Source organism: Xenopus tropicalis, chromosome 3, assembly GCF_000004195.4.
Source record: "Xenopus tropicalis strain Nigerian chromosome 3, UCB_Xtro_10.0, whole genome shotgun sequence".
Taxonomy (NCBI): Eukaryota; Metazoa; Chordata; class Amphibia; order Anura; family Pipidae; genus Xenopus; species Xenopus tropicalis.
The window spans coordinates 104,722,028-104,750,026 of NC_030679.2; the positions used below are offsets into that span (position 1 = coordinate 104,722,028).

General features: G+C 38.9%; 1 protein-coding gene across 1 annotated transcript; it reads left to right on the forward strand.

The window, feature by feature from the left end:
- Window positions 1–613: 613 nt before the first annotated feature.
- Window positions 614–27,962, forward strand: sppl2a (signal peptide peptidase like 2A; the record flags this gene model as incomplete). The annotated part of the gene is given in 19 exon segments (NM_001113822.1): window positions 614–747; window positions 997–1,233; window positions 4,285–4,404; window positions 9,857–10,039; window positions 11,417–11,506; window positions 11,743–11,876; window positions 12,751–12,902; window positions 14,233–14,329; window positions 15,021–15,122; window positions 15,473–15,554; window positions 17,638–17,712; window positions 19,566–19,622; window positions 19,770–19,823; window positions 20,787–20,886; window positions 22,096–22,173; window positions 23,228–23,388; window positions 24,192–26,172; window positions 26,462–27,408; window positions 27,409–27,962. Coding segments are annotated over 16 exon segments (1,611 nt in total).
- Between the last annotated feature and the right edge of the window lie 37 nt (window positions 27,963–27,999).

Consider the following 27,999-nt stretch of genomic DNA (forward strand, 5'->3'; position numbering starts at 1 on the left):
AAGGCTAGGAGATTTATATCATCAGTGCGAAGCAATAGCAGTTTTGAGGGTAATTAAGTATTAACATCATTTGATGTTACTGGTCCTTTAACATCCTGTAGAGCAGTGAGGGAGGGGCGGGCTGCATCACACCAGTGAGGGAGGGGCGGGCTGCGTTGCACCAGTGAGGGAGGGGCGGGCTGCGTTGCACCAGTGAGGGAGAGAGGGGAGGGGCAGAGACCGAGAGAATTGTCTGTAGAATGCGGCGACATTGACACAGAGAAACTAATAAGGCGGCCCCGGAAGTGCTAGTTCGGGTGGGCTGTGTGACCCCAGAGCTAAAGGGACAGGCAAGTGCAGCGCTGTATCGAATTGGATTTTAAGACGCAACTGAGCGGCCCATATTAACATTAATAGAGCAACCCATCGGGCATTCGCCAGTCTGGGCCTGCTCAGCACTATACCCCACCTGTGCCTGAAAACGAAAGAAACCGCAGCAATCCTAAGGCTCACAGGTAAGTACCATATTCAGTTCTTTGGTAGGGAGGGAGTACGTGGTGTTGGGCTAGCCGTGACCGACCCCATGGGGAGGCGAGTGAACCGTTTCCCATACAGTTCCCTAGTTTACGTTTACCAGGAGAAAAAAAATGAAATCTGGGAAAACGTAAAACAAGGGATATATAAAATCAAGGTCTGACTGTAATTTAGAAGGGGAGGCAGGAAAGGCCACCACTGGTTTTATCAGGAAGGCAGAAGCTGTGACATAGTGTAACATTAATGTAATGCTGCAGTATAGGGGTGACATAGAGGCTGCACAATTCTGGGGGTGGGGGAGGTAGAGCTGTTACTTGTGGCAAGTTTGTTAACTTGTGTGTTATAGAATGTCCTATTTATAGCAACTTTGCAAATATTATAACATAATATATTGTAGTTTTAACCTAATATATGTGTGGCAATATATATGAGTAGAAGACCACTGCTTGTTTATATACAGGCTGTTTTGATTTTTTTTGCCAGGGCTTCTTTTCTATTCCCAGTGCGGCCCTGCTCCGAGTCCATGGTGAAAAGTGCTGGAAAAACATTGAGAGGCCACTTGTTATTTGTAGAAGCATCCTTCCGAGATACGCACTGTGCTTCTTATTTACATGTATCCGTGACCCGGTTCCTGGTTTGAGTTGACAGCTGCGCTGTGAGAGAATGGGCTCGTCTGTGCCGCTGGGCCTCACTCTACTGCTGCTGCTGCACTGGGCACAGGTAACAGGATGGGGCAGCTGCTTGGCAGAGGGCATGGGGATCGGAAATGTAGCTCTTGGTAAACTACAATTTTTGGTGTATGTAAGAGCAATGTAATTAAAAGTGCAGTGTTTGCCTAGGTCTCATAACCCTGGGCAACTGAGCAGATGTTAGTTTTCGAACAGCTGAATAGTGATTTTATTACATTACCTTCTTGTATTGTATCTAGTACATGGACACATGTAATCTTTTTTTTTATATCATGGCTGTTTGATTGGAGCTACTTAGTAGCAGCTACTTGTCATGGCTACTAAATGGCAGAAAATGCCCTGCCATAGACAATACTGAGAAATGCTTCTGCTACAACACACATAGAGACAATTGTCAGTAAAAGATCAGCATTGTCTGTTTCTGTAGCTGTGACAAATTAGTGCTTCTAGTAGCTCCGTGTGTCTTCACCCTTAGGTTAGGACCCATGGAGTGGTTCAGTCACCCGCAATAGATCTTCCACCAGCAAGAATGTTGCCACAGGAGGAAACTTTGTGTGACTTAGGAACACGGAAGCAATGCAAAGGGATTTCTGCCAGAGACTCCTATTGTTGCCAGTGGAAAGCCATTTTGGAGCAGTTAGTCACCCACGATAGCAGAGATCTATTGCGTGCATCTGAACCACTCCGTGGGTCCTTACCCTTAGATGTACTGTGGCTTAGTGTGTTAAAAAAATTTAAATTGTTTTTTAAAGTTCAAAACATAGGAACAAATAAAATAGTAATTGTGGCTTTTGCAGAATGTTTGGACACCCTAACACTTGTCCAATGGTAAAACATTTGCAAGGTCCCTATACTTAATTGTTGACAGTTACAGACCTTAATAAGGGCTCATGAGCTTGGAGAATAGCAAGCTGAAGGTTTTTGGAATGGCTCTCTGTGGCAAATCTGTAACTAGATCTTAAACATGCAAGATGGCCCAAGAAAATCTTGTAATTAGAAAGGATCTGCAAGAAAGAGTGGGCAAAAATGTTTTCAAAAAGCTTTTACAAGCTGTGGTCTGTGCTAAAAGTTGTCTTACTAAATACTGACTAAAGGTGGCCATACACCAGCTTATTTGCCCGTGTATGCTGCCTCTGATGACAACTATGCCCGCCGTTGTAATTTGATTGTTTAGCTCACTGATCCCCAACCAGTGGTTTGGGGGCAACATGTTGCTCACCAACCCCTTGAATGTTGCTCTCAGTGCCCCCAAAGCAGGTAGTTATTTTTGAATTCCTGACTTGGTGGCAATTTTAGGTTGATTAAAAACAAGATTTATTACCAAATAAAGCTCCCTGTAAGCTGATAGTGTGCATAGAGGCTGCCTAATAGGCAATCTTAGCCCTTAATTGGCGCCTCCATGAACTGTTATGCTGCTTGTGTTGCTCTCCAAGTCTTTTTACATTTGACTGTGGTTCACAAGTAAGAAAGGTTGGGGATCCCTGGTTTACACCGATATCGCCCACCTTTAGGGAGAAACAAGTTGGAGGTGATCCCGCCAAATAAGCAGATCTTAACATGTATGATCACTTTTACTAGGGTGTCCAAACTTTTGCACATGCCACAATTACAAAGTTTAAAAAATGAACTAAATATGTAATTTGACAAAATAAATTAGAAGTTAACAAAATTTGTGAAGATACACCTGTTTTTTTGCACTGTGCCCTCTGCCCTGCAATCTTAAATGAGCCTTTGCTCCGTATGTTTATTAACAACGGCCAGTAAAAGTTAGTGGTTAAACCTGGAATTACTTATTGCTTTGCTGCAGAATTGTTTAATTTTTGACGGTTGGTTCCATGTAGCTTTATATTCATGACAAAAAGCTTTCAGCACTGTAACAGAAGATAGGTTAATAAACCTATTGGCCACAGTTTATAGACATGTGACGTTGGCACAGAACATTACATATTTTATCTTTTTTTAATCTCCCTTGAGATTTAAAATAGAACAGATAATAAAAGCTTATGGTGAATTCAGTGCTTTCAGCTGTTCAGAAAAGAGTTAATCTGTGCATACTAGTAAAAACAGACAGTTTGGTTTTCTAACTGAGAGAACAAATGACTGAAATATTAATTGTTAATGAAACATTGTAGAGCTTGTTGGACTATTTTGGTTCAAGTTGAACCTTTGGTGAGGGGTCCCCTTAGCTCATAAGACGGTTGGAATACATAAGAAAACATATTTAGCCATAGATTAAAGGAAAAGTAATACTATTTAAAAAATCTATTCTACCCTGCACCAATAACTGCCCTATCCTGCACAGCGTTTATTATTTTGAATGCTTTATTAGAAAATACCTTCTAAAACTTTTCATCCTGTCATTTCAAATACGGCGATACGGCGATCTTCCCCCTGCTCAATCCACTATGCGATGATTGACATCTCCTCCTAGCCTTCCTTCTGTACAGGCAAACAATTGACTTCCAGTTTTGGAGTCGGACTAGGAGGAGATGTTGATTGTCGTGTAGTGGATTGTGCAGGGGAAAGATCGCCGTGTTTGAAGTGACCGGATGCAGAGATTTAGAAGGTATTTTCTAACAAAAGCATTTAAAATAATAAACACTGTGCAGGATAGGGCAGTTATTGGTTCAGGGTAGAATAGATTTTTTACTTAAAAAAATTTAGTGTTGGATCGGGAACCACATTGGCTCATTGATGGTGAAGAATATCACCATTCTCTATATTTTTGCTCTTTATATGATACTACTGTTAAACCAATATGACTGCTGGATATGGGGTGATTTCTCTGCACTTCAGCCGTTGGTTAAGAGCTGAAACGGCAATGCCACCTCCCTTTGACATGGGGGCCTTGTGTTCAAAGGTTACCACCACTAGTGATGTTAGGTGGTTCCCTTTATGATCAGTGTGAGGTGGCATGGGCCGTTCTGACCCAGCTGAAATACATCAGTAAAGAAAACAGCCTGTGCCATCATAGGTATGATTTTCCCTTTAAAAAAACCTCTCAAGCATAAAGCACGAGTTTACAGACGTGTTAGGCTGTTTGTTCTGTGGCAGGTCTGACAAATTTGTTTGTTTTCTTTAGGTACATGCAAACCAAGGAATTCTACATGCAATTGGAAATCAGGATCCTTCCTCTGCGAAGGATTATTGTATAACGTACAATTCTACATGGACACCACTTCCAGCATCTTATTCCAATGCAGTGAGTTAGAAGTGCTACCTGTGGGTGACAATGGCCACATGGGCTGTTTCTAGGAAACTTGGCTTTAAGCATTTTTTTTTTTTGTGATCACATACATGATTTTTTTTTTTGTCTGATGTAACTTTTATTACTGTATTCCAGTGAGAAGAATGTTTATTTGTAATATAGTGTATGTAGTGTTAGCAACCTGTTACTCCATTCATGTTGTGTTCTATCTCTGTTATACTTGGTATCTATTTGCAGATTCAGTTGCTATTTTTATACCTAATAGTGTAATACCAGGGTGGTGGAAGGGTTTATTGTGGCTTATTGAATGAAAAGAGCTGCTGTACACAGTAAAATCCCAATTCTTTATCTGCTTTTAAGGTCAACACTGGAAAAATATCATTTGTTGCATTAGTGCTTTTAAAAGTGAAGGCCGTCTTTTGTAAAGTCTTAATGGCAGGACCTTTCCAAAACACTTTTGCCAATATGATCATATAGTTTTTTTGCTTTATATAAATTATGCTATTAGCTTACTTAATTATCCTGTTCCAGCTACACCCCTAGAGGAGCCAGTCATCAGCTCTCTCCTCCGCTATGCACACACTGAAGTGTGTAGAGTGAAATCAAAGAGGACAATGAGGGTTTAAAGGAACAGTAACACTAAAAGGGGAAGTTTTAAACAAATTAAAATATAAAGTACTGCTCCCCTACACTGGTAAAAATTGTGTTATTGCTTTTGAAAGACTACTATAGTTTATATAAAATAAATAAACTGCTGTGTAGCCATTGGGGCAGCCATTCCAGCTGGAGAAAAGGCACACATTACATAACTGCTAAAAGATAAGCTGTATAGAATACAATGGTGTTTTAAGAGCTTATGCTATCTGCTATGTAACCTGTGCCATTTAGCCCTATTTCAGTTTAAATAGCTACTCCATGGCTATTAACCAGCTTTGTTTATATAAACTATAAACAAAGTAACTGCTATTCAGCAGCTTTAAGGGCTCTGGCACACGAGGAGATTTGTCGCCAGCGATTTTTAAAAGAGCGATTTGGCGACAAGACGAGCGACAAGACGCCAATGCTAAATCAATGGAAATCGCCAGCGTCAAAACATACGAGGCTACTTCAAATCGCCTGCTGTTTCAAATCGCACACAGACCCTTTTCTGAGCGACTTGAGTAAACATGAGGGGGGGTTAACTGTTGAGTGTACCATGGGTAGCAGATCGCCTGGAGCTCAACTCGCATGAAATCTCTTAGTGGGTATTGTCGTGGCGACTTGTCGCCAAAGCTCCAGGGGGAAAAAACGCAGGCGACAAATCGCCTCGTGTGCCAGAGCCCTTAAGAGCTTTTTTATATGCTTGGATTAGTCATATGCATACATTTTCAGCCAATCAGATGAGTGCACAGAAACTCAGTGAGGACATTTTAGGCATGTGCAATAACCCTTGACTCTTCTCTGTCAAGCACTGTCTCTCTCCCCACTGCTCTGAACCCAGAAATTGAGTTATTTGATTTTATGTGACAAATGCATTTTTTAAATATTCATTTTATGGGAAAAGATAGACATCCCCTTTTAAATATGTTTTTTTGTGCTAAGCATTGATACATTTGCTTGCCCTATTGTTCTTAATATTCAGTACAGGTATGGGACCTGTTATCCAGAATGCTCCGGACCTGGGGTTTTCCGAATAAGGGATCTTTCCATAATTTGGATCTCCATAACTTGTTGAAAATCATTTAAATATGAAGTAAACCCAATAAGATTGTTTTGCCTCCAATAAGGATTAGTTATATCTTAGTTAGCATCAAGTACAAGGTACTGTTTTATAATTACAGATAAAAAGAAAATCATTTTTAAAGGAGAAGGAAAGGCTAATAAAGAGTTAATCTCAAGCTGCAGGCATAACTTCAGTAGTCTCAATAGTGCCCTTAAGTCTCCCCATATTTCACCTGTTCAGATGATCAGAAGCCAAACAGGAAGAAAAAACGCTGAGCTGTGTAAACAAAGTTCCCATAATGCCTCGCTCCTGCACAGACACCCAGACCAAGTGAACATGCTCAGTTAGTAAGACTATGGGGCTGATTTACTAACCCACGAATTCGAATCCGAATTGGAAAAATTCAGATTGGAAAACGAACATTTTGCGACTTTTTCGTATTTTTTGCGATTTTTTTCGGCGCCTTTACGACTTTTCGGAAATTATCGCGACTTTTTTGTTACCAATACGATTTGCGCGAAAAAACGCGAGTTTTTCGTAGCCATTCCGAAAGTTGCGATTTTTTCGTAGCGTTTAAACTTGCGCAAAAAGTTGCGATTTTTTCGTAGTGTTAAAACTTGCGCAAAACGTCGCGCCTTTTAAGTTTTAACGCTACGAAAAAAGCGCAACTTTTCGTGCAAGTTTTAACGCTACGAAAAAATCGCAACTTTCGGAATGGCTACGAAAAACTCGCGTTTTTCCGCAAAAATCGTATTGGTAACGAAAAAGTCACGATAATTTTCCGAAAAAATCGCAAAATACCGATCATTACGAAAAAAACGCAATCGGACGCATTCGGCCCGTTCGTGAGTAAGTAAATGGGCCCCTATGAGTCAGATTCTTGCTGATTGGCTGAGATCCACATTCCTAAGGGGGGGAGTGAGTTCTTAGCATTCTTGAGGGAGGGGGGAGCAGGAGAGAGGAGACAGCAGAGAGCTGCGTGTCTCTGGCGCATGAATTACAGACACAAGAAATCTTTTCACAGAGAAGTCAGTGCAGCGTTTCTGTGAGTGCTTATGGCTGTATTTACATAGACCTTTCTGATGAAGCTTACTTAGTTTTTACCTTTCTTTCTCCTTTAAAAATTATAATTATTTGCTTATAATGGAGTCTATGGGAGATGGCCTTTCCGTAATTCGGAACTTTATGGATAATGGGTTTCCATTTAAGGGATCCCATACCTGTATCTTTAAAATGTGTGAATATTAGATTGTAAATATTTTTTATGTGTTATAGAAGTTTAGTAAATTGCTTAATAGGATTAGTTTGTAATACTCTATATGGCCACATATAGACACCCCTATTAGTCAGTAAAATTATTGTATTTAAGGCGTGCCCATTGCTAGAGCTAAGGTATAACTGAGCACACAGGCATGCAGTTTCCATCAACAAACTGGCAATAGAATGGATCAGTACTGATGAGCTTGGTGCCTTTCAATACGGCACAATCATAGGATGCCACCTTTTCAACATATCAAATTCTCAGTCAAATTTCTGACCTTCTAAAATATTCCTGTACAGCTACAAGCCAAATGATTGTGAAGTGAAAATATCTAGGGGGCAACACCAGTTTGGCTCCAAAGTGGTAGAGCACACAAACACACAGAAGTTTCTAAAGTTTGGTGGTGGTAAAAAATGTCTGTTTTTCATGAATTGGGGTAGAGCCAGTGAAAGCAAACCTTAATACTACAGCACAGAATGAGATTTTTTATTATGTTTCCTACTTTGTTACAACAGTTTGGGGAAAGACTCCAGTTCCAGAAATTTGTGATAATAACCCTTAAGCATGTGAAGTTTGATACAGTAAGGCAGGCAGTGAAGAAATGGTCTAAGCTTACTGAAGCAGAAAAATTACAAAATGGTGATGCCACAAGAAAAAAACAAAGAAATTGAACTGTAGAGTTCTTGCATTTAAATAACATGAGGGGTCTGCCATATATGCAGGATGCTTCTGTCAAAAGTTATCTCAGATGAAAGGTGTGCTGGTGGGACCTGGGCAAATGCCCCTTTTGCCCATATTTTAAAAGGGCCCTGTGCACAAAAGAGGTCCACCCAGGATTGGATTACTGTGTGTAAGAATGTAACTGATCTGCACAGATGCCAGAGCTAAGCCTATCTGAACACCTGGTAGACAAACTAAAATGCCATGTGCAAGCAAGACCCAATTGGCCAAAATCAGTGTCCAACCTTACTAATGCATTTGTGGCTAGATTTTTGAAAATGGGAGATGCATTTATATTCATCATAGCTTGTTTTATTAGTTACTACATATGTGCAGTTCAGTAAATTAAACAAATTAGGAATTGTCCATGCTATATGAATAGCAACCATGCCTCTGCAAAGGCACTTAAAATGTGACCCTTAAGAATTTGTAATAGAAGAGCATGATGGTAACAGCCCAGGAGCCATGCTTACTGCAGTTAATACCTGCCAGTTATTTGGAAAATGTGACCCGGTCAGGTAATATACCTGAACAAGCAAGTTGCCTCTAATGATTCATTTTGCAAGCAACTAGTTCTTGCTTACCCAATTACATCCTGGAAAGGCTATATCAGCCACAAATATTATAGTGATTATAGCACCTGTTCATGGAGTTGCATTTGAGTGCATGGAGTAGCTTTATGTGCCAGTACAAGCTATCAGCAAATGTAAAAAACAATGTACTTTTGTTGTAACTGCTCTCTACTGTGACAGGTTCCTTTGTATCAATCCTGTGCTGATGCCAAACCATGCCTTTTTCCCAAGGCTATGTTTAATTTATAGGATTACCATACCAGTATTGTGAGCTCCAAATGAGCAAATCTGAGACTAATTTAAACAAAGCAATTGAAGAACCAAATATGGGACAGGTCACTAAGGTGTGAGGCATACTTGTCCACCAGGAACAGGAAACATTGACTAATGTGACATTCTGCTAATTTTTTAGATTGCCAGAGTGAAATATGTTTAATGTGGAACCAATTTTGAGTAGGCTGTACAATTACATATGAGCATATGTTGGCCATCAGTAGTGCCTCTTGTTATTCACAAAGGTTTATATGGAAAAATTTTGACTTCTATAGGCACAAACCCTCTGCAGAATGGTAATCAATAATTGCATCAGAGGAAATTAATACAGGTATGGGATCCCTTATCCGGAAACCCGTTATCCAGAAAGCTCCGAATTACGGAAAGCCCGTCTCCCATAGACTCCATTTTAATCAAATAATTCAGAATTTTAAAATTAATTTCCTTTTTCTCTGTAGCAGTAAAATGGTACCTTGTAACTGATCCCAACTAAGATATAAATAATCCTTATTGGATGCAAAACAACCCTATTGGGTTTAATTAATGTTTTATTGATTTTTTAGTAGACTTAAGGTATAGAGATCCAAACTACAGAAAGACCCCTTATCCGGAATACCCTTGGTATTCCGGATAAGGAAGCATTCTGGATAACGGGTCCTATACCTGTACAAATAAGAATGCCTTTATGGTATAAAAATATGATGATTCTGATTTACATTAATCTCTATACTTTTTTTTAGCCTGGCCTGTCGGTTTAGACATTACATTCCAAATTGCTTCGCTTTTCATACCAATGCCTTTCATTGAATAAAAGAAGTTAGCTATTGTCTTAAAATGTAGTAAATACAAATATATACATTATCAGCCAGTTAGCAGTTAGTTATAACAGTGTGCAATAATTTTTGTTTGTTTATTTAGACATACTATGAATTGGAGGACCTGAGCTTTCTTTCGTTGTGCAGTGCTACAGAAGTTCCTCAGTCACGTCTAAAGGATAAGGCAGTTGTAGTTTTGATTGGAAACTGCTCGATACTAGCCAAAGCTGCCATTGCACAGAACAGTGGCGCTAAATTACTCCTTGTTGCCAGTAAGGAAGGACTGGTAGGTAGATAACTTTTCATTGTTTTACATTTCATTAAATGGCAAGTTTGGCCTATAGGCACCAGGCGTGTAACTCAATATTTAGGTCAGCACTCACTACTCTAAAAGTTCATAATTCTGCGCACGTCACTTACTTTCCACTTACTTTTCCACACATCAGCTCAGAAAGTAGTTGTAGTAGTCATAGCACCATCTCAGGAAATAATTTTAAAAAGCCTTTATTGAGCACATATGGCTTAGATCTTCAACAAACAGCAACATTTCAGGCCTTCACACAGCCCTTTTTCAAGCTTGAAAAAGGGCTGTGTGAAGGCCTGAAACAGTGCCGTAAGCCAGATTTTGGTGTGAAAGTATGCATTTTCACACCAAAATCTGCCCATCTCTGTAGTGGCTGTACCTGCCAGGGCACACTGATGCGTGGGCAGAATGGAGCGGATCAGTGTTTTCTCCCCCTGTTGTAGACACACTTGTAAAGGAAATGCCTAGTGTGACATAGTCTTTGAGACTGCAGTGAATCTATCTATCTTGTGAAGATAAAATGCAATAAATAAGCTTTTGCCCTGTTTTATCCTGTTTTTATGACATTTCATACAAAAGATTTAGTGCCTTATTGGCAAAATTATACACATTATGCAGAAATGTATACCTTTTACACTGAGGAATTAAGCTAGTTCCTGGAAAGAATGCATGAATGTTGTGTTTAAATGTGTGTATGCTTGCATACATTAAAACAGTTACAGCGTAAAGGAGAACTTGTCCCTAAAATGAATATGGCTAGACATGCCATATTTTATATAATGAACCCTTTGAACCAGCCTAAATGTTCAACATCTTTTTAGTAGTAATAATCCATATTGGACACTTCTGTTAGAAACGTCTGTGACACTCACATGCTCAGTGGGCTCTAAACTACTGTTGAGAAGCTAAGCTTAGGGGTCGTTGGAAATTATCAAGCAAAGAAAATGATGTTTGTCTGTCATATAAGGGGCTGATGATTAAAGTCTGATGCTAATAGCACTGGTTTCAGAACTGCCATGCAGTAATCATATATGTTAATTACTAATCATCCTTATATTTTGACATTTATATCCTATATATACAGTATATTGTGCATCGGCCCCTAAGCTCAGTAAGCGACAGCAGCACAGAGCATGTGCAGTGAATCAGTAGAAAAGAAGATGGGGAGCTAGTGGGGCATCTTTGGAGGCAAAGGTCTTTCCTGCTAAAGGCCTGGTATAGAAGCACAAAACATAATTTACAACATTTCTAGCCTACGTGTTTAGTTCTCCTTTAACTTGCTGCATTGTATATGATCTCTTAGAAAGCTACCACTTTGAATTTAAAAATGCATTGTACTGTACACTCCTCTCCCCACAGCCTTTTCTAGCAGATAACAAAAGTGATTATAAGAGCCTGACCATCCCGATTGCCTACATTAGGTATAGAGATGTCAAAGATATGAAACCGGTAAAGTACATTTTTTTTCATTTCCTATTTTAAATGCATAGCTTATAGACTTATTAAAATAGCTAAAATACTTATTCATTTTATTATTACTCTCTTTTTGGTATTAAAATATGTTGTATATGGTGGCTGCACTACTGGCCAGAAGTAAACTACCAGTATTAGTACGTCAGTATCAGATTTTTGTATTTTTTTAGCCAAGTATCCGTACTAGTTTTGGTTTTTTTTTTCTTTTACAGAGCCTTGGGAGCAGTGTAAGAGTGACTCTGTATTCTCCTGCATTACCAAAGTTTGATTTCAGCATGTTGCTCATCTTTCTTATATCTGTATTCACTGTAGCACTAGGAGGTTACTGGAGTGGACTCTCAGAGCTGTAAGTTATGACTTTATAAAAGGGTGACTTTGCTGTTTTAATTTAAAGGTTATACACATCTTGAATGATAATTATGCATTGAAGCTTTTGTTAAAGGCACAGACACAAGATCATTCAGTTCAGTCCACCTTTTCCAATCTTTTGTAAAGTGCACACTGTGGTATCCAGGGTGTAGGGTCTTGTATGCATAGGGTTTATTGATTTATCTGTGTCTTTATATGCCAGATGCTTCAATTAAACCTGCTTCTCCTGTGTACTCTTCTTCAGGGACATCCCTGTTGTTACAGACTTTACTTAAATAGAAATGTGCAAAAAAAAGTGTTTTTTTTTTTCTTTACTGTAAAGGAACAGCAATTGTAATCAGCCCTCCAGGTCACAAGCATTCACAAGCAAGTGGAGTGAAACATTACCGGTGATGTTGTTCATAGCAGCCAATCGGATGCTTTGCTCTGGTTTTGTAACTGTTGAAATCTAATTGCTGATTGGTTGCCCTGGGCAACATCACCGGTAATGCTTCAATCCCTTTTTACACAACATGATAAATATACCACATAGTGTATAAGGAGCCATGCATAGTATTTCTGGTTTCCACTCATTAAGTGATGGAATTTGCATGATTCATCAGTAGATTAAGTTTTCAAACCTGTGTGACGATGAAGCTATCAATATACATAGTCCATATATATCAGTCAAGATCTTTAGGCCACTGTACATTCACTGAAGATCAAACCAAACTTTGTTGAGTACAGTTGTTTGGTTTATTTCAGCCTGATGATCTTTGGTTGATGTTAGGGCTCCGTAATATATCCTATATCTAAGCTGTACAAGCTGATTCCATAACTTATGGTGCATTCGTTTCTGCTTGTTGTTTTAGAGAAGACCTGAGGCCATCACCCCCCGGCACTGAAACAGAAGGAAGAAAAAAAAAGGATGATAATGTGACTTTTACACCCCTTACTGTCATTTTTTTTGTGGTGATATGCTGTGTCATGTTACTGCTGCTATACTTCTTCTATAAATGGTTAGGTAAGATTTTTCTGTGAAACAGTAATTTGTTTTTATTGTTGAACATGCTGTGCACTACCAGACATGATATTTTGTGGAGAATTGTGTTGTTCTCCCATCAAGATACTAATTTCTGATTGTGACAAAAAATGACACCCTTTATATTAAAGGTGTTTAGAGGTGTTTTTTTACCTTTAAATTAACTTTTACTATTAAGTAGACTATGATGTTCAAGATAATTTGCATTTGGTTTTCATTTTTTATTATTTGTGGTTTTTACATTTAACTTATTGTTCATCAGCTCTCTAGTTTGGAATTTCAGCAGCTTTCTGGTTTCTAGGGACTTGTTTACCTTAGCAACCAAATGAAAGGCTAGAATATGTATAGAAGGGGCCTAAATAGAAAGATGAGAAATACAAAGTAACAATAATAATAACTTAATGAATGAATCCAGTGCAACTAGGATCAGAATCTGTAGCATCAGCTTATATGACATCTCATTTTCAGCTTGATAATTTGTGACAACCCCTAAGCTTAGCTTCTCAACAGCTGCCCAGAGCCCACTGAGCGTGTGAGTGTCACTGACACTTTTAACAGAACCCAAGATCCTGTGACAAGGCCTAGATCATTGCTGCTATAGAGATGCTAGACCTTTAGGCTGGTGCATTAAGTGCAATATATATAATATGGCATTTGTAGCCATATTAATTTTTAGGGTTTAGTTCTTCAAGATTTTTACTACTTGAGAAATGTCGTTTGTCTGCATAGAAAGAAAAGCAGTGATTGTTGACGGACTATCAATACAGGTATTGGACCCCTTATCCGGAAACCCGTTATCCACAAAGTTCCAAATTACGGAATAGCCATCTCCCATAGCCTCCATTTTAATCAAATAATTCACATTTTTAAAAATTATTTCCTTTTTCTTTGTAATAATAAAACAGTACTTTGTACTTGATCCCAACTAAGATATAATTAATCCGTATTGGAGGAAAAACAATCCTATTGGGTTTAATTACTGTTTAAATAATGTTTTTAGCAGACTATAGGTAGGAGATCCGAATTACGGAAATACCCCTTATCCGGAAAACCCCAGGTCCCGAGCATTCTGGATAATGGGTCCCATACCTGTATAATATATTAATACACATATGTCTTTTGATAGTTTATTACTATGGGAATTTGTGAGTTGGAGTCCAACAACAGCAGTTGGACATCTGTGCTTGGTTACTGCAGAAAAGCAAGAACGTGTTTCTCTCTCATCATTACATCATTGTATCAGAATAAAGCCTTATCCATGTATTATGATTCCACATTCTTGTTAATTTTAACATCTAAATTCTCTTTGTAGTGTATGTTATTATCGCTGTCTTTTGCTTGGCATCTGCGACAAGCCTGTTCAACTGCCTTTCAGCAATAATTCAGAACATCCCATATGGAAAATGCAGGTGTGTTCATATACCAGACATAAGAAATCAAATCTTTGTGTATTTATTACAATTTTCACCAAGTTTGCTATATGTGGGGTTTGTTATCAATATGGTAGCATGATTTGTAGAATATAAACTTTTGGGAAGGGCCCACATTAACTCTTGTATTGGTTATTAGTTGTCTTTTTATGTAATTTTGTAAGTTTAATGTATGCACCCATATCATATACAGTAATAATGGTTGTAATAAAAAGAAAGACTTAAAAATGCAAGGCCATTGTATTCTGATCTTAAAGCTTAAAATAAAATCAGCTGATCAAAGACTGCAAACCTGCAGCCCTGCTGGGTCAGTTACTTAACATGTAAGGAAATACAGTACAGCTATGTAATCTATTATCCAGAATGCCTGGAACCAGGGGTTTTCTGAATAAGATATCTATCCAAAATTTGATTTATTATTACAAAGAGAAAGAAATGAATTAAAAATGTTGTTGCCCATTATTATTAGAGCCTAATATGCTCGATCTTAAACTTTACAATAATACAAGCCTATGAAAATATGTTGCTAAAAAGCGCCTGTATGTATGTCTCTCTGGCAGTTCTTGAGATGATTTGTTATCAAGTAGAGCAAATCTGTTAAACAACCATGCATGCTAAATTTTCTTTTAAATATGTCTATTACAAGTTGTATCTTCTTATGTTTAAACAGAATTTCATGTTGCAATAAAAGCGCAGAAGTGAGGCTTTTCTTTCTGGCTGCATTCTGCATAGCTGTGTCTGTGACTTGGGTGGTATTCAGGAATGAAGATAGGTACGTGATTACGGCAGTGGAACAACACTTGAAACTCGTGATGCCATTTACATGGTTCTATAAATAGTCAGTGTAATGATGGACCAGCTGCTGTAGTCTTTTGTGGAATATTATCATGTGGCATTAGCTATTATGGGATCAAATACTGAACTTGTTGAAATGTGTTTTATATGTGAACAATGAAATGCTACATAGTTGCTTTAGAATATAATAAGCAGTAAGGAAGCTAAATATGAATATCTTGCTTACATTAGCAATTTAAGTGTTCACCTGGTGTGCAGAGTATGTATCTCAGTAAGTCTTAAGGAGTGAATTCTGAATGAAGCATAATTTGTTTGTTTTTTAACTAGATGGATATGGATATTGCAGGATATCTTGGGAATTGCTTTTTGCCTCAACTTCATTAAGACTTTAAGAATGCCAAATTTTAAGGTAAGATTTATTTGTGATGAATGTACATGCCTGCTAGTTTCAATATAGACTCTGAATTTCACTAAACACACATCCACACAAATACATAGCAATATTGTTCTTCAAAATTACCTTTCAGCATGAAAATCTTGTTTATAAACAAACCACCTGACTGTAAGTAGGGAGCAACCATCTTTTAAGCAGAATTTAGCATTGGTTTGAAATTGTTAGGGTAGTACTTCCATGTACTGGAGACAATCCAGTATGTTCAGAACTTGACTGTATTACAATAATTTCAAACAAAGAAGTCTATGGAACCAAAGGGCTGGAGCCATAAAAATATTTAGGGGGCTACATCTGACCTGAGGGCTTCTGGTATGTTAGCCTTGTGTTCAAATGTGGTACCGCATGATTTCCATTCTGGCTAATGGAAAGACACTTAGAGGTCTATAATGCTATAAAATTCAAGGCCACTGACCAGCACGGTGCCGGCCTGTGTGGATTTCAGCCCCAAATTGCTCGCTTTTGTGTTATTGCACCCAAATTGCTCAGTGTAGCTGCACACAGGCCGACAGTGAAGCAACACCAAGGAGTGGATTAGAGAGGATCCACTTTTCACTATACCACTATACCAAAAGCATGCAGAACAAAATCTGTTGCTCTGCATAACATGCCCTTAACCTAAAGGAAAATGAAACCCTGTTGCTTACTTTCAAACACTGCCCATGTAATTGTAGTTTTTTAGCCCAGCCAGACACGTCATATCTAGAATCTCCCGAATCTCAACCTATCCCAAATTCCAGCCTTCCAACTACAGCTCAAAGTGTTTTCTCTGCAGCAGTTATTTCTTTTCAGTTTATTTTTGGTTCACATGATTTCTCCTCCACTTGCCATCTGTACGCAAGAGATTGGCACCCTTTCAGTGTATTTGTGCAGTTCGTCGCTTTCAGTCCACCACCAGAATTAAAGGTGGCCATACACGGACCGATTTTTTACTTACAAACGACCGATTCCCGAACGATCCGATGCTATCGTTAAGTTATCGTATAGTTGGTGGTGTACGAACGATCGTCGGCCCACTAAACGAGCCGACATTATCGTCCCCAAAATCGATCGGCCAGGTTTAAAAATTTTGGTTGTTTAACGATAAAATCTGCCAGTTGGTGTGAGTGTCAGACATTTGTCTTTCAACGATTGTTCTCTGCGCATGTCACGATTGCCAGCAGCGGAAGTCAACGGCATTCGATCGTACGTAGATGTACGATCGTACGTATTTTACGATAATGATGCGACGAAATCTTTCCCGAATTATCGTTGCCCGTGGATGGCATATCGTATGGGAACTCGATCGCCATACGATCGTTTGTCGATATAATCGTTCATCGCACAACGAGTGAAATCGCCTCGTGTATGGCCACCTTAACTGTACTGGGCATGTCTGAATTTTATAATTATCCCACCATGCATGTCACAATTCGCAAACGAACTTTGCAGTATCTGATTTTCCGTATTTCACACTCTTCCGTGACTTCCTTTTATTGATAACCAATTGTGCATATACTTACAGACCAACACTATGGTCTTGGAGCTTGTAACAAATTCCCTCTTGGTAGAACTATAACTCCCAGCTTCTCTTTTTCCACTTTCTCCTGCTGCTGGACAAATATACAACGGACGTGTAAAATCCTAAAACTTTATTCTAAAACATATTAAAAGTTTAAACTTACAAACGCCATAGAAATTGCGTCTCTTTATGCGATCTGCAGTGCTCGCTTTGATCCTGGCTTGCAAATCTCTCCGTTCGCGTTCTCCCTTTGGCGTCTCTCTCCACCGCTAAAGGCTTACAAAGCAGTCACAGCAGACTAATAAGAATTTTTTAGGCTGTAAAGATATCTAACAGGAATAAGTTTATGAAAATGCATTTAAATTTAATATTACTGTGTCCCAGTTGTAATTAGTTTTTTTATCTTTTGTGTTGGTTTTATGAATTATGCTGAATTGTATGTGGTGATGGGTACTGAGGATCACATTTAGAAAAAAACTATTTTATATACTCTTAAATACCTGTGTTTATAATTTGCTTGTCCTTTTTGTTTTCTTATAGGCATGTGTTATATTGCTTGGCCTCCTGCTATTGTATGATGTGTTTTTTGTTTTTATAACACCCTTCATCACAAAGGTATGTAGGCACACATAATCTATAAGTGAACTAATTGTTTTATTTTTGGAATATAAGAATTTTTGTTTACAGTTTTGGTCAAATAAGAATTACAAATAAATAAACCGTAAATAATTACCAGCTAAAACCCCACAATTTACTCCAGTCCATTAGCTGCTGGTGGAAGGCTGTGTGAGTTGCAGTTTAACATAATATTAAGGGTTTCAGGTTGGGCATCCCTGGTCTGTAACATGCCTGCATGGACCTTAGCTATGATCTGATTGGCCCAAGGTCAGCTAATCAGATCAGTATTAATATTGGCATTAGCATCCTAATCACTTGGCACAAGTCACTTTCTATTGACACTACACTGCTAGAAATTCTGGGTTCCCCTTGCATTCATTAGCCTGAATGAGCAGGGCCGGATTTGTCTTCAGAGCGCCCCTAGGCCGCCCCCGTTGATCGCCCCTCCCCGCCCGCCCAACGCGCATGCGCAATCGAGCGGACGGCCGCTTGCATCCCCCACGCCCCCCGCAAGCGCGCATGCGCATACATTTAAAGTTCCATACGGAGCAGTGGGGAGAAGTTCCACTGCTCCGTATGGAAGAAACCTTTAAAAATTTTGTTGCGGGTGGGGCGGCATGCCGCCCCTACATTTCTGCCGCCCTAGGCCCGGGCCTTTGTGGCCTCTCCACAAATCCGGGCCTGTGAATGAGTGCATTGATGCATACCACAAGTACCTCTCTGTGTATCACCAATACACACTCAGTTTTGTGGCCAAACTAACACTTTGCACTTATGTTAGTGAACCTATATGTTACCAGACTAAAATGTATTTGCATCTTGCTCACCAGTGTGAATAAGGAGTGAAGTGGTATATCTTTGCCAGAAATTTGCAAATTTAGAAGGTTATTGTAAAAGCTGGTACTCTGGTATCCAGGTCCTAGATTCAGCAATCTAGCCCACAAAGAACCCCCATGTTTTTCGCTGTCCAGTGATTAACTTCATTTGGACAGAAGTTTTGACCTTCATACAAGATAAGATTACTTTCTTCAAATGCTCTCTCTCCCCACAGTTTAAGTGTTTTAAGATTCAGTTCCCCAAAGTCTATGACAAGAATACAGTTTTTTACACTTATGCTATATGCAAAGAAACCTGTACTTTTTTTTTTTGTTTTACGATAGGTCTGACTTAACTTTATTTGTAATTATGTCTTAAGGTCCCCATACACGGGTCTTTTCGGTCCCTTGGACTATATCGGCAGATTATCGGCCCGTGTAGGGGCAGAACCGAGGGGCCTGGCCGACCGATATCTGGCTTGAAATTGGCCAGATATCGATCGGCCAGGTTAGAAAATCCAGTCGGATCGGGGACCACATCGGCTCGTTGATGCGGTCCCCGAACCGACATCGCCAAGCAAGCGGATCTGCCCGTGTATGGCCAGCTTTAAATAAGGCAGGTATGAGCAGGTTCTTTAAAATATATGCAGAGATTATAGTAATCTTTTACAAGAAACGTTAAGATACAAGGTGGTCAGGTTCTGTAAAGCGTTTCCTTATGTAACATTTCTAAACTGTTCTGCCTGTGACTGCATGGGTTTCCTCTGGGTGCCCTAGAATTTTTTTCCCGCGCTACAGAAGTGTGAACTAAGACCACTAAACTGGAATTAAGTATACCGGATACTAGTAGTTAGTGTGTATGTCCTGTCCTGTAGTGTAGTATGTATGTTTGGCATTAAACTGATTTAAAAAGGCTGTTGATAGATGCCTAATATCTATTTGTACAATATGCACCAATCACAATTCATGATCAGGGATAAGTGACAAATATTTCTAGTTACTTATGCCTCCTTTATTTGCATTATTTATTCTCAGAATGGAGAGAGCATTATGGTTGAAGTTGCATCAGGCCCCTCTGGAGATGCTGAAAAGGTAAAGCTGTGCAGTGTACATTTACTAATAATTATATACACAAACATACATGAACACTTTGATATATATTTTATTGTCATGATTAAAACTGAGTTTGTCCTCTAAGAGTTGTAATATAAAATGTAACTTACTTTTGTTTGACCTTAGAATGGAGACACCTATCTGGAAGTTCCTGATGAACCATATTCCACAAATGAAAAAGTAAGTTATAGCATTTTGACTTGGGTTTTTATTCAGATGGTCTGCAAGTGATTTTGAGTATCTTGTCCCTGCAGCGATTTGTAGCTCTGAGCGGGGGGACTAAGTACTCAAAAATTACGCTCCCTCCAGATTCACTTTTATGGCAATTGTCAAGAATATTTGTTTGGCACAGATGATGTTTCCACAAAACGTTCAAGCTTTGTAATAAAATTGTAATTGTTGGTAAATGTTAAATTTACATTCACATACATTCTTTAGGGCAGGGATTCCCTAACCAGTGGCTTGTGAGAAACATGTTCTCCCAGTGGTCTCAAAGCAGGTGCTAATTTTTGCATTCCTGGCTTAGGGGCAAGATTTGGTTGCATAAAAACCCAGCATAATGCCAAACAGTGCCTTCTGTAGGCTGCCGGCTAACATAGAGGCTAACAAATAGACAGTCATAGCTCTAACTTGGTACCCCCAGGAATTTTTTTTCATTCTTGTGTTGCTCCCCAACACTTTTTCCATTTGAATTTGGCTCACGCATATAAAAGGTTGGGGACCCCTGCTTTCGGTTGAGAACACATGGAATTTTTTATTGTTTGCACTATATTACCTATAAGGAATATTGGTGCAATCACCCAAAAATGGCTCTTCATGCTTTTTCACAGTTACACAAGTACATAGATAGGAATTTTCTGACATTTTATCACCCATGGATGGATTGTCATAGCTGCCAGATATGATTTTGTGCAGGTGACAAAAATGTCCCATGTGTCCTTGCCCTTAGGTCTTCACTATTCTTCATAGCTTATTTGCTTTTTAAATGTAGCTTTTGGCATGTTTAATGGAGCCATTGTTTTCTTTTTTTAGTATGCATTTTTGTCCTGTACAAATGATTGTCTAGATCTGTAAACTGCATGTGCTGACTCTGCAGACTGCTTCATTGGTTTTGTGTGTTTATAACTTCTATTTGTTTTTCAGTTACCTGTGGTCATTAGGGTCCCTAGGCTGGAGTTCTCTGCAAATACATTATGTCAAATGTCTTTTTCATTGCTAGGATTTGGGGATATTATTGTTCCAGGTAGGTATCAAAATGATTTTTTTTTTTTTTCATTTTTATTACCACTTCCACTGATGTTGAATGATATCAAGTTTCTAATTGTGGTGACCTATATATTGTGTCGTTAGACCAGCAGTTTCTGTTGCTCGCAATCCAGTAAATCAAATTGTGGGGATTCCTTAAGAAGTTGGTGTGTGTTATTTTACCTACTCTACTTACGGTTATTTTACTTCAGATGTACATCTTCATTATTAATTGGCAGTTAATGGACAAGGAAAGCCTGTTTCGTGGGGTGGGGCCATACACACAAATTTTAGCTGCCATTTCAGGTGCATCAGACCTTGATGATCAGGGACCACATTGGCTGGCTAATGTGGTCTTCTGTACAACAGCGCCTAAGTTTGCTGTAGGGCTTAAGTATTTAATTAGCCCATATCGTCCACCTTAGGTGACCTCACCTAACGAGCGGATCTTACTGCGTATGGCCAACTTTATACTTGCACATAATCAGTACATGGCGGTCCACTGGGGAAAAAAATGTAGGGGCTGGATTTACATGGATATGCTTCACCCCCAGTAACTGGGGCTTTATTTGCCCTTTTAATTTAGATGATTCCTACACTATGCATCAAAGTGTCAAACTATTGTCACCTGTGGGTAGTACAGATTTCTTGCTGGCAACAAATCTTCTCCTGCTACATTTAGTAGCATCAGGATTGCGGCACAGAGCTGCTATACAAATTTAAGTGGCAGCTGGTTCCAGGCATCATCCTTGGCTCCTATTCTCCATGTTGCTTATAGACTTTTCTAAATGGTTTAAATCTCTGTACTGGACTTTTGTTGTTATGTCTGTGTAAATAGAGAAACATACTTTGCCATGTGCTGCAACTAAATAAACTTCTTGATAATGCTATGATTTGGTGTCAGAGCTGAGGATGGGTGCAAAGCTGCGCCCACAGCTTTAGCACCGACTAAACAGGAACAGAAGTTCCTGCTTTTGGACATTCTCTAGTATATAAGCCTTGACGTACTGTACTAAGGATCTCCTATATGGGGCACACACCCACACATTTATATCACATCCCCACCTCAGCAGTAAGTATATGCTATGTAGGGAATCTACCTCTTTTTTTTGACACTGAGAACATAGCCTGCGTCAATATCCCAAGTCCTGGAATAATAATGAATATTACAAATAAATAAACTTAATCTCCTCTGTTTTTTTTTCAGGTCTGTTGGTAGCATATTGCCGGAGGTTTGATGTACGATCAACTTCTTCCATGATCTATTACATTTGTTGCACTATCGGTATGTCATAGACTGCTTAGATATTAATATTGAGTGCATCTCTAGGGTGATTTACTTCTAGTTGATATACTTTCAGGCTATGATATCCCCTTTTGTATCATAATTTACATTTAAAGTGACACAGCAGCACTACACTTAAATTATTTGTTTCATGTATGCTGAACGTTATAGTAATAGCCATAGTTTCAATATATATTTATATTTTGATATATAACCAGCTGGCCATATTTGTACTTCTTCTAAAGGCCTGCTATACCCTAAACTGGTTCTGAAACTTTCCTATTATTAGAAGCGATCAGTATTACTTGAAATCCAAGGCTACAATCTTCCATCTGTATAAAAAAGCCCCTAAGCTACACTAGCCTGTGGGACTTATCCCTCTCAAATAGCACAGGCAGTATTTAGTAGTGTGAGCTTCTTACTTTAGTCATGCTGGGGCCAGGGAAAGACTTCTATAGACAATTTACATTTGTACTCCTGCCTACTGAAAGATTATGCTGCTGTGTTCCAGTGTGACAGGTCATCATTTTTTATTTGTATTTTTTTAGTTATTTCAGTTTTAGTTCAGTAGCTCTCCAGTCTGGAGTTTCAGCAGTTTGGACATGTGCTGATTGTATTCCCATTTCTTTTTATCTCCTGATGTACAGGGTCAGACTGGGCCGCCGGGACACCGGGAAAAATCCCGGTGGGCCCCGACTCTAGTGGGCCCCGGCCCTTACCTGCGCTCCCCCTGCCCGACCGCTCCTGTCCCGACATGTTAAATTATGCGTGTTCGGGGGAGGACGTCTGGTGAGGGGGCCCCTGCAAGGGTGGGGCGGAGGGAATTAGGGGACACGGCCGGCGGGGGCACCTGCAGGGCCTAAAGGGCGGAAGCCCAGGTGGGCCCTTCACCCCCCAGTCCGACCCTGTTGATGTATGTTTTACTTTTTCTTGTATAGAAACTGTTATTAAGCAGCTGAGTTACACTTTTTAAAAGTCTGCAAACATTTATCCTGTGTCTACATATTGCCCCACTTTAACACTTTTTTTTTTCCCCTAAAAAATATTTGTGCAGCTTATGCTGTAGGGATGGTTTTGACGTTCATTGTTCTGACATTGATGAAGATGGGACAGCCAGCTCTTTTGTATTTGGTACCTTGCACACTACTCACAAGTTCTGTCATTGCCTGGAGGAGGAAGGAAATGAAGAAGTTTTGGAATGGGGGTGGCTATGAGGTATTACATTGTTGCATAGTTCTCCAGACACTTTTGCAGTTACACAGTTTATTATTTGTATTATTTGTATGTAACTTGTGGCACATAGGCTTTTTTGTTTGCTGCTGCCATCAAGTTGAGAAGATTTGAAGATTTGCATACAAAATTCCCCTCTCTGCCTGTCATGGCTCTCAAATACTACTGACAAGCATCAAATCGTGCTGATCAGTTATAGACAGTTGTAGAATGCACCCTTGAATTATAATTGATCCACAAACCATTTGGGAACTACTGCATTCTGGGCACTATCACCTATCTGGAGTATTGCCACTTATGCACAAAATCTTTAACTTTTTTTGCATTAACAGTTCGTTGTCTTTGCATCTAAGACTAGTTTTAGGGTGGTTAATTTCATGTCATCCAAAAGATGGAGTAAGGCTAACCAGTGGTGTAACTACTTTGGGTCGGGCTCCCCTGAAAAAAAATTTTCAGAGGGGGCTGGCACAGAATAGCAAACCCTTCCTTGTCCCCTGGCCTGCTCAAGTATAGCTCCCTGTCCGGTCCAAAGAAACATTTAAACCCCACTTGGTCTTTCCAGAGGATTTACCTTTTTTCTCTGTTGTCATAAACCTTTTGCGCTCCCTACCACACAGTACATATGGATAATTTATTGCCTGTAAAGCAACCAATCACTGTGAGCCTTCTGGCACTAAATAAGTATTGACCATGTCCACTGCAGAAGCAACATCTCTCACTTGCATGGTTAATGTTTGGATACAGAGCTATGTTGTACAGTAACCATCCCTTATTTGTGTTTGGTTTAGATAATGGAGCATATGGACAATGCTGTTAATGAAGAGGGACTAACAAGCAGTGAACAAGAAGAACAGTGATGGCAATTTTATTTTTGTACAAATTTTAAGATTTAGATTGTTTTCTTGTGGGATTTCTACCTTGAGTCCGACGTTTCATAGTTTTCTTCTGGATTACAAAGCCCATTCTTCAAACCAGCTGCTGTCAGGCGGGCCACAGGGTTGACCTTATTTGCTTCGGCTATAATGAAAGTTAACAAAGGCATTACTGCCCTGCCATATGTTGGTGGGATACTGTAATCTGTTGTGTCGTTTCAATATATTTTACAAGTTTTGCAACAATTTAACAATTTAAAAAATATTTTGTGACATAATTTCCCATTCTAACGTGTTTAAATGGGAAGCAGATTTCCATACAGCTGTGCCTTATTTGAAATAGAACAGAGCTATATGAACTATGCATTACTGAAACTGCAGGGTAGTGTATGGAATTGTACAGACTTGTACATTATATGATCTTTTATTTATAGTTCTTCTTTTTCAGGTTGGAACATAAAAACTCTGTAGACCAGTTGTACTGTGCCCTGAAACTAAGACTTAATAATAGTAATAATATTAGTAATAATAATAGTTGTAATATATGTACCAATGCTACATAGACATTTTAAGACAAATTGCACAGTTCCCGACAGCACACACAGGGCTAAATCATTTGCACAATATTATACTTGCCTTGTGATGAATTAGCACTTGCATCTAATCTGATCCATCATAGAGCTATCTCTTGGGACAAACAGTTGGTGTCTGTCATAGAGGGATCGGTAAAGAATGACAGCTAACAATACAGATGCCTTCCAGTGGGCATTTATTTTTGGCACACACTGTAAAACTGTACAAAAGCATTACAGCTGAAGAACAGTATAAGACTTGATATATAACAGAAGAATAAGAAAATGCTAGAATAGTTATAAAATGAGAACTTGTGCAATGCTAGGAATGCTAGTTTTGATCAAAAGAACCTGATGCTCGCCTGGTGATCCACTGTCCTCCTTTATTCTTATGGATATAAATCAACAAACCAGAAATACAAGATAAATATACTGTATAGGGAAAGATATCTGGTTACCAGCAAGCCAGCAGCTATTGTATGCTATTGTTTGTGACAAGTGCACTGAAGGGCTGGAGCTAACCTCTAAGGGCAGTGGCAGACAGGAAGATTAGTCCCTCCACAACAAATCTTTGTTGCTGCGGGTGACTAATCTCCCCGCAATGCCATCCCACCAGCAAGAATGTATATCGCCAGTGGGATTGCATACACGATGCTATGATTTGCCGAAGTCGCCCGAAGTTTCCTCTCAAGGCAACTTTGGGTGACTTTGGCAAATCGTAGCAATGCGTATGCCATCCCACTGGCGATTTACATTCTTGCCAGTGGGGTGGCATTGCGAGGAGATTAGTCGCCTGTGGCAGCGAAGATTTTTTCCGGGGCGACTGATTTCCCCCTCTGCCACTGCCCTAAGAAAAGAGATCTAGCCTTTGAAGCCCCAGGGTTCAACACAACTTGTCCCAGTGGAAGACAGTGTCCGCTAGATCAATGGTCTACTCCCTGGCACCATGGAAAGATGTAGCTTCTTATGCCTAATGGTAAAACCATAAATCTTAAGAACCAACCATGTCTTCTGTTTTAACAAGGATATGGATGCAAAGCAGGAAACAAGATATCCTAGGCCTCAAGGGTTTAGAGCATTGTCTAATAGCAGAATAGATTTCTTAATTTTTCTACAGTTTTCTTCATCAGTACTGTTAGCTTGCATTTATAGGTTAAAAAGAAATTTGCATCCACAATTTGGCAGGTTTTTTAGAAATTGGGGTATACTAATGTATAAAACAAACATTTAGGATTATGCTTAAAAGTTATTTAGAGTATATATTATCTCACCGAAAGTATAGATGGGCCTGGGTGCTCATGCCCCAGACCTTCAGCTTGAGGGGACCATTTAGGAAATCCAAAAATTGAAAATGGCAGGCACTCCAGGACTTGAGGAAAAAGGTATCAGGCAGTAGACTCCAAAAATTGAAATAAAATCATAAGTTTATTTAATTAACACTAGATGCTACATGGCCTTACACGTTTCATACCGTATGGTACTTAATCATAGGCCTATGATACGAAATGCGTAAGGCCATGTAGCATCTAGTGTTAATTAAATAAACTTATGATTTTATTTAAATTTTTGGAGTCTACTGCCTGATACCTTTTTCCTCAAGTCCTGGAGTGCCTGCCATTTTCAATTTTTGGATATACTTATGTATACAATACTATCTATCCCTCTTCTGTGCACATTGGAAAGAGCTGTTCTAAGAACAAAGGGTATAGCAGTTTGATGTTTCACCCTTCTCAGGTATTGGGCACCTAACATACTAAAAAAGTTATTTTTTTTTATAAAGCTTCAAGAATTAGATATTTGAGATTTAGAGATATTCAAGATATCAAACTGTTGCATGGGACCTTCCCTTAACTAGCAAAACCACCTAATGAAATGGCACTAGGCAAAATTTTCAGTATTTTTGTTACTGCAGTAATTTGCTTTTCTGAAATGCACTCTCAGCAATTTCTATGGCAATCCCTTGAAAGTATAGCTACAGTCATTTGTCAGGTGATTGTTGGCAGGAAATGTGCCAGTCCACATTTCCAAAGAAATAGAGACTGTTATGCAGTTGTACCTGCATTTGCAGGCAGTTGCTGTTCATTGGGGAGCGAGTTCAAGCATTATGTCCCCACAGATGACTAAAAACTCTATTATCCCTGTACTCCTGCCCTTAAGGGGATTTTACTTCAAACTTTTATGGCTAAAGAACTATTTGCCCTAATGGCATCTCCTCAGAGCTAAATGAAAAAAAGACTTGTTATTGAGGCTATAGTGTAGTGAACAATTTGATGCTATAGGCAGTATTTAAAATAAATAAATGTAACATTACTCAGAGTGCTAATTTACCCACTGTATGCAATTTGTTTTGTGTAATTTGTAGATCCCATGATGAAGAAAAATGTCTACTGCAAATATAATGAAGTTTGTAACAACAGCGCTACCCGCTGGTCAGTTTTGTGACTGATCAGCTGGTTAAACATATCAGAAGAAAGTTAAAGAACTGTTCTGATGTTGCTCTCTTTAGAAAAGATATGAGAAATCTCGGATAACATTTCTCATGTCTTCAGCAAAGATAAACAAACTTTAAATTTATTTTGTTCTTTATATGCTGTTTTTAACTGGGTCTTAAGCCCCTTAGAATTTCAGCTCATTGTTCATCCAAGTGAAGTTGCCAAATAGTCTCCTTTATATCTTTAATTAGTTGTAAAATATGCAAATAAGTAAATTTTCCCAATTCAAGCTCTGTCACATGGCTTTCTTATGTATCTGTAAGGCATATAGTTCAGTAACCATTCTGCTGCAGAACCTCAGCATTTCTGACACATCCTTTCCATAGACAGATTCTGGTTTGTATCCCCATTTCATCTGATAACTTGCCATTTATTCATTTAGTGTAGATCAGTTCTCTCTGTGATGAGCCCTTTTTATAACTACGGGAAATGTTTATATCTTTGCTACAGATACTGTATTTCTAAAATCATTTTATAATCTGATAATCTGTGATTCACGGTTTGCAAGAATGGAAATGAACATCTAATTTTAGAGTACTAACTAGCCAAAATGCCAATATTCCTTCATTTGTAATAACTTTTGGACTAAAATATAGATTTAATAAAGATATACATTAAATACACACTTGTGAACACGTTTCTTTATCCCTTGGAGTGAAG